Source organism: Neovison vison, chromosome 2, assembly GCF_020171115.1.
Source record: "Neovison vison isolate M4711 chromosome 2, ASM_NN_V1, whole genome shotgun sequence".
In the NCBI taxonomy this organism is placed as follows: domain Eukaryota; kingdom Metazoa; phylum Chordata; class Mammalia; order Carnivora; family Mustelidae; genus Neogale; species Neogale vison.
This window is the reverse complement of record NC_058092.1, coordinates 224,884,830-224,892,814: the sequence shown is the minus strand read 5'-3', so window position 1 is coordinate 224,892,814 and position 7,985 is coordinate 224,884,830. Positions and strand designations below refer to the sequence as shown.

The 7,985-nt window shown below is 37.9% G+C and overlaps 1 protein-coding gene across 1 annotated transcript in view; it reads right to left on the bottom strand.

The window, feature by feature from the left end:
- Positions 1-413: 413 nt before the first annotated feature.
- Positions 414-7,985, bottom strand: part of FHIP2A (FHF complex subunit HOOK interacting protein 2A) — a 34,633-nt gene continuing 27,061 nt past the window's right edge. Inside the window, exons 15-17 of the mRNA XM_044240593.1 lie at positions 4,302-4,442; positions 3,810-3,913; positions 414-3,706 (exon numbers count right to left, since the gene is read on the bottom strand). Of these exons, the coding sequence (XP_044096528.1) occupies positions 3,601-3,706; positions 3,810-3,913; positions 4,302-4,442 (351 nt within the window). The 3' untranslated portion in view covers positions 414-3,600. The remainder of the gene's footprint in view (positions 3,707-3,809; positions 3,914-4,301; positions 4,443-7,985) is intronic.

Genomic DNA, 7,985 nt, shown 5'->3' with positions numbered 1-7,985 from the left:
ATGAATTGTTTTTATAAGACTTGTGTAAACATTTCTTCCTTTAAGGATGTTACCATTAAGGAGTGGAGTGGAGGATATATAAAGAGGCTCGCTCAGGGGGATTTTCCAAGCTATACATTCCCCTCCACAAATATTCTAATTCTGTTCCTTTTTGTTCCCTTCCTGGAATCAATGCTGTAGTGACCCATGAACGATTGTGTGTCATAAACTTTTTTCTTGTTTTTAAGCAAGCTGTATACCCAATGCAGGGGCTTGAACTCACGACCTTCTGATCAAGAATCACATGCTCCACCCACAGAGCTGGCCAGATGCCTCAGTGTGTGCCAAATCCTGTTGTACATGATGAATTACTGTTTTAGATATATCAGTGAATAAAGTGTTTTCAGTTAGAATTCTATAAAAATGTAAGACACTTTGCTTAAATTACATTATTTATTTTTTGATTATCCCTCTTAATCCTGCATGCATCATTAGCACAAAAAGTTGAACTTAATCACAACCTCCTTTGGGAGAGATAGTAGGTACACAATCGCCATCCGAAGAGTTTTTCTTCACAGATGGCCCAAGAATTCCAGCCTTGGTAATACTGTCAGTAACCTACACAATGCTCAATAGAAAAATTCACCAAATATCCTTTGTTTAATGTAAACAAGGCAGGAGGCCAGAGTATTATAGTAACACTATTTTACAGGGCCCAGAAATATGATTATCTATCATGTTTTAACATATCAAGTGTCATAAGGACATGCATATTTTGATTAATTATACAACCCAAAACATAACTGCCATATAATTTGTGGTTTCAGCACATGACTGCAACTTCTGTCAATACCTGGGAACTTCATAATTAAATGGGAACTGTATATTAATGCAGTAATTTATGGAAATATGTCATCATGAATTATGAAGTAATTCCATAATTTGTGCCCCGTAAAATTAAGTGTAACAATTTTTACACTAGCAACAGTGTAAGCAAGCTAAGGATTTTGGTCCATATATATATATATATATATATATATATATATATACACACACACACACATATATATATATATATATATATACATGTTCACACAAAATAATGTACAATTAAACCAAAGGGCTATGAATCCTCTCATAGCTTCCATATTGCACAGACAGATACATTATGAGAACATTACATAGTTATAATGTAAGTACTACAATGATAATTGGTTTAGGACAAATCTTGAGTTCTATCAAGTAAAGAATGTGGCTCATTACTAAAAATAAAGTCAAAGACTATACTGTTAGAAAGTTAAAAAAATGTGCATACCTATTTATACTGATGTGAAGCAGGGCTAAAATTCAGCTTGGAACTTGCTATGGCAATCATTTGTGAAGGTGGTACCTTCCACCCAACACAGTGCACTGAAGTCACGGTTTTGCAAATACTGAGTAATGCAAATATTTAGCTTTCACAAGACAGTATGAAAAAGACTAGTAATATAGCACGTTGTTTCACTGACAAATCCGACTCACTGTGAGAACTTGTGCTGGCTCTAGGTCTGTCTGAACTAAACAGCTAGAAGAAAGAAAGAGAGAAACTTAGAAGAGAAACAACTTACACCTTCAGCTTTAGCTGACTACAGATCAAAAATCATTACAATAACTTAGGAAAATAATTATGTTTTAAGAAGCAGCATACATAGACAAAAATATAAAAGTTAAAGCTTTTCAGAGCTTGGTGTCATGTATTAGCTCCAAGGTCCCACTGTGAACTCAAGGATAAAATAGTATTTGGCTTGAGAGGTAATATTGCTCGTACACCCATTGAGCACTACGAAAACATTAAGAAATATCTAATATCTCCTAATGCCTTATTTTAAATAAACCTACATCAAAGTAGACAACAACTATGTCTAAAATGGAAATGCTGCAGTGGTCCTTGCGTGGGCTGACCAATAAATACCGAGCACTGAACAATCAATGTTTTCCCACCATTAAAAATCATTCAAGTAACCATCTTCCACTTTTGTTTTTTCCCTTGTTCTCTTGTTCTGCTCAGTAAGTGTGCTTAGACTGAGCCAACAAAGACTTGGATTAAGTCTTAACATTGGGAAGCATTCCAGAGCCAAGAATATTCATCACCTTTTGCTCTTTTGTCCTGATAGCTAAAACTAACTATAAATCAGAAAAACAAATACCACAAAATCAGCAGAAGGTGTAAAACGTGCTTCTCTGCAAGTCCCACATGATGTACGTCTACGAAGACGCTACACAAAACAACTTCTTAAGAGGAGCGGCGACAGTTCCTTCCAAGCTGGAAAGTTAGATCATCCACTCCCGCCAGTAAAATATCAGTCAATGGAAAGTAAGGCGCAAAGTGCTGCTGCTTAACATTTCAACAGAAAGAGGAGGAGGAGAGGAAGGAGAAGCTTAAAAGCAACATCTGAGTGACAACATCACGGAAGGCAGAAGAGAAAGCGGATACGCACAAGGCATCCAGGAGCAGCCCGCCATGCACGGCGGCTTGGCCGACCTAACACGCAGTTCTTCATGCAGACCCAATTCACCCAAATTCCTTAACGTGTAAACAGGACAGACTGGTTTTCTTTTAAATCTCTTTAGAATCATTTAAAACAAAAGACTGAACAACATGAAAACAAACATTCAAACTGTAAACACTGAGGAGGCCCACTGGCATTTTGATTGCTGCCTAAGAGTTATCTGCCTGGACACTACCATGTATTCCAATAAGAAACCAAATTATAAAGCAATTTTTATACAGCAACTTTCAGACAGGGACAGATAGAAGAAAAAAAAGGTTCTCAACCCAACATGTGTTCATTAGCTTAAAAAAAATACTATTTTAGCAAACATTACCAATGGAGAGCACGAATTCAACATTGTTGCAAAAATGACAGTTTAAATACACTGGGACCCAGACGTGAAAATCAATCACTAACATGGCTATGTGCACAAAAGAGTAAAAGAATGTTTCTTTAAAAAATATATATTATATTAATCAAGAACTTCTTTATCATATTAAATCGTTATTCTTAGAAAAGCTGAAGAAAGTTAATGGTGCTCTACACATTTTTATCTCCTACTAACTCATTTGATGGTTTCTGAATTGTATTTTTTCTCATTTACAGTTTTTTTCATATTTTGTTTGATAAGAATTCTGACCTTAAAAAGTTATAAAATTAGTTTACTTTTTTTCTTTGCTACTTATTAATCCAAAAGAATATAAGCATTTGAGTCCCAGAGAATGTCAAAATGCCTTGCTACCTAAAAGGATATTAAAATAAAAGAAATATCATCAAAGTCATGACATCGGAAATTTTGCAGCTTTTCACACAGGCATTAGAAATGCTTATTTCCTGAAGTTCCTTTGATTGTATCCTGGGTTCAAGGACGTGCAATCTTACATATAGAACCATTATGGTAAAGCCAAGGAAAACATTATACAACATTTTACTGAGAATGTCCACTCAGTGGGTTCTTAATGGTCCTGTCCAGTTTACAGCAGTACTTCATTTAAAAAGGCTTTTTATCCTCTCAGCTGGGTGAAGCTGAGTCCTTTTTGATGAAATGTATACTACAGTTCCGCTCCCGTAGTTACTTGCAGGAGGCTGTTTACGGTGTGGAGGAAGCGTGGTATTTCACAAAAGCGATTGCCGCCAGCTCCTTGCAGAACTCTTCCAACACGATCACGCCCTCCAGCAATGTGATGTGGTCAATACTGGTAAAAGGAAAGCAAGCAATAAGTCAATGTGAGATACTAGCATTTCATCAAGTTTGGGTGAATTTTTTTAGATTAAAAAACAGGTAAAACACTGGCTTACATGGGGCCTTCAGGTTCCAAGCCAAGCAATCGCTTTCTGACTAACAGAAGCTTGGGAGTAAAGTCTGGAATACGCTGGATTCGGACCATCAGGTCTCCCACAACCTGCATCAAGGACAAAAGGAACTGCGTTCCTGAAATCAACCTCACAGGGACTCTCCAAATTCAAAACAAAACAAAATAAAACAAAACAAAACAAAACAAAAAACCTCAACTTCCTATTACTAAATGAAAAAGAGCGTCACCCTTCACTATTCACATAACCATCTTTGGCAAAGGACTCACACCTGTTCCTTAAAATATAAAAGTTACCATTTAAAAGAATGAATTTTTCTTTTTTTCTCCACATAGCAAAATAACGACTTCTTGACAGTATAGAAATAGTGCTTCCCATTACGTAGCGCTAAGCACATACAATGGTAAGTAATGTTAATGGACATGTTTATCACAGGGTTTGTCAATCTTAGAGAATGTAACAAAACCAAGCACTCACCCTGACGATGACAGAGAAGAGGGATCTACAGCCAGAAGCAAGGTTCACATAAGGATCCAAAAGGTACTCATGTATGTGCGGATGAGGGAAGAGAGAAAGTCTAGATAACACGGAGGTGACTTGTAAATTTACATCATATGGCTATGGAGAGGTAAAAAACAAAAAGACATCTGACATTATTTATAACGTAGATACCTGAGCATTTCATTTACCATTTCAATTTGTCTTTTCAACAAAGGAAAATATCCCATCTTATGCCTACCTCCACACGCTCTACTACAATGAAAACACTGATAACTAAGTTGGCTCTCCCCATATTAGTCAAAGTGCATATCTCACAGTGCTAAAACTTAGGAGAAAAAAAAGCAGCATACATATAGACGTACTGAAGAAAATATATAACAGAGTCACAATGTTTCTGTTTTACACAGGTTGTTCTAATTAATCAAAGTGTTCAAAAAGTCACCAAAACCCATGAAAGTGTCATATGTAACAATTAACAGCAACATAGGACATATTGAATAGAAGACCAAAGATAGAAGGAGAGGTATTAAAGATCTTTTTTTTTTCAATTTATTTATTTTCAGAAAAACAGTATTCATTATTTTTTCACCACACCCAGTGCTCCACGCAATCCGAGCCCTCTATAATACCCACCACCTGGTACTCCGACCTCCCACCCCCCTGCCACTTCAAACCCCTCAGATTGTTTTTCAGAGTCCACAGTCTCTCATGATTCACCTCCCCTTCCAATTTACCCCAACTCCCTTCTCCTCTCTAATACCCCTTTTAAAATGCAGTAGCCTGGGGCCCCTGGGTGGCTCAGAAGCTTAACTAAGGGTCTGCCTTCGGCTTGGGTTGTCATCCCAGGGTCCTAGGATCCAGCCCTGCATCGGGCTCCCTGCTCAGTGGGAAGCCTGCTTCTCCCTTTCCCACTTCCCCTGCTTATGTTCCTTCTCTCGCTGCGTCTCTCTTTCTCTGTCAAATAAATAAATAAAATCTTAATAAAATATATGGGAGTCTAGGGGCGCCTGGGTGGCTCAGTGGGTTGGGCCTCTGCCTTCGGCTCAGGTCATGATCTCAGGGTCCTGGGATGGAGCCCCACGTCGGGCTCTCTGCTCAGCAGGAAGCCTGCTTCTCCCTCTCTCTCTCTGCCTGCATCTCTGCCTGCTTGCGATCTCTGTCAGTCAAATAAATAAATAAAATCTTTAAAAAAATATATGGTAGTCTAATTTTAGAAAAGGTATTTTTCATCTCTTAGATTATTCAATTATTGTCAATTATCAAGAGCATGTACACAATAAAAAGCAGTCAGATACATCACAGAACCTTCTCAGCAGCATAAGAGTTTGGGGGATAGAAATGACTACCACATGCCTCACAGTGAATGAAAAGGTTCAAAATGGTGATTACAGACAAGGATCATCTCATTTACTGCAAGAGCATTAATTATACCAAAACACTTATACATCTGGGTACAATTCCTCCTATAATTTTTGTATGTTGTATCACAATTTCATTTGAATTCTAGTTTTTTTATTTTTAATCTGTTTACTCCACAGAGAAAGCAGCTTGGAGATGGTTTAGAGACGACATCAAAGTCAAAGGAAGAGGCGCACTGTACAAAAACAGCTGCTGTTACCATGCCTAGAACTTTCAACAGAAATCTCATTCCTTCCAGTTTTCCTCTGCGCAGCCAAAGGAAACTGAGTGGCTGAGACAAAACTGACTTCCGAGGGAGGGCTAGGGGTGAGTGAGGAACCTGTGCTGAGCCTGAATTTCAGAGAAATTCAGAAAAAAGGGATTTGACACGGATGAATGTTAACCATAGACTCTGCCTGCTTCACTCCTTTCACTGAGCAGCTGCTAAACCCTTGATATATAGGGCGCCTGGTGGCTCAGTCTCCCTTTGGCTCAGGTCATGATCCTGGGGTCCTGGGATCAAGCCCTATGTCGGGCTCCTTGCTCAGGGGGGAGCCTGCTTCTCCTTTCCCTCTACCCCTCAGCTCTCTCTCTCTCTTGCTCTATCTCAAATAAATGCAAACAATCTTAAAAAAAAAAAAAAAAACAAAACACCGTTGATATGATGAACAGCAGTTAAGAAGTGAACATTTGGCATTCAGAAGAGCACAAATGCTATGGCATGTGCCAGAAGCCAGCAAAGGTGCTGTTGCGTGGGGAAACCACAAGTCCTGTGTTACAAGCCCACCTGTAGTGGGTTTTTCATTTGTTTGTTTGTTTGTTTTTACCATGAGATTCATGAACATGGATTTTCTGAAAGAAGAAAAAGTATCCCTAAGTCACTCTTAATCACGGTCGAGCCTCAAGCACGATGAATGAAAAGGAGACACAATTCCTACGGAAGGGTAACTGGAAGGGCGTATTCGCCAGCCAGGTGACAACGTGCAACAGAATGGCCTCCAGGACTCACTTCAGAGCAAACAACGAAGTTGTATTTTAGGCACGAAGGAGACATTTTTTAAAATCTTTAAGAAGAATGCATTTGGTCCAGGATGTGAACAAAATCACTTAAAATGTAACTTTAGTACAGTTTTGTATGTGACTTGATTTCTGGTAGTTCAGATTTTCAGGTCACTGAATTCTGTCATTTATAGGAACTTAAATAATTCAACAGAATTTGGCTTTCAGCAAGGCTGTAATAAGTTGCCACTTAAACTTTGTATTTTCCTTATAGGCTATTACTTTGTTTTTTTTCATTTTATTTGAACAAGAATCTAAGTCCTTGGTTGTTTAAAAAGTTTAAGGCTAACTCAGATTATATTTTAATGTGAAAATGGAAACAAATCTCAGCTATACAGAAATTGTCCTATATCTGAAACAGTCTCTACTTCATAATGGTAATTAACTTTAAAATGAATTGACTTTTTCCCTTTAATATGAATAACCCTTTCCTGGGTTAACAGTGAATGTTTATATCTATTATTTTGGATCTCTTCATTTTCTACTTCACAAACAGAATTCACCTGGAATGAAAGCTAACCAGATTTTTCTGACTTATCAAATGGACTTGGCCCACCTTTGAGTTCACACTAAATACAGGGCCTGAATTTTAGGACAAAAAAATTTGCCTTATTCCTGTACTTTTTAAGAAGTATTTTAAATTGCTTTTTTCATTTAATTCTTTCAAGCAAATCAAGTAGGAGGTTACAGCAAGTAATATCAGCTTCACCTTAATGAGAAGAAAATGTGACACGTGGCGCAGCTGCCCAAACCCCAGCAGAGAGAAGCGGGACCTGCCGCCCTCCGTTTTCCCTGGTGTTCTTTACATTCTGCTTATGGATCTCAGCATTTTACTAGCTTTATAAAATCATCACAAATGATACTAAAGGTTTCTGTTACATGGTATTTTAGAAAATTTAACCTTGTGACAACACAATAGTATTATGAATACTTGAATCACAATTTCTCAATTATACATACAGTAATCTAGCTACTTCCCTAATTATCTGTAGTGAATGTTTAGTTCCAGGCTGGTTGCCCTGGCCCTATTTCTCTACCAGGAAAATACAAGCAAACATCATCCTCAACAAAACACATTTAGAAAAGAAAGAAAATGAAACTAAACCAAGCACGCTTAGCACACCAGGACTCCCGACTACCTCGGAGATCTGACTACATCACGTTCTTACCAAAAAAGGCTTGGAAAATCAAGGGTTTGAAGAC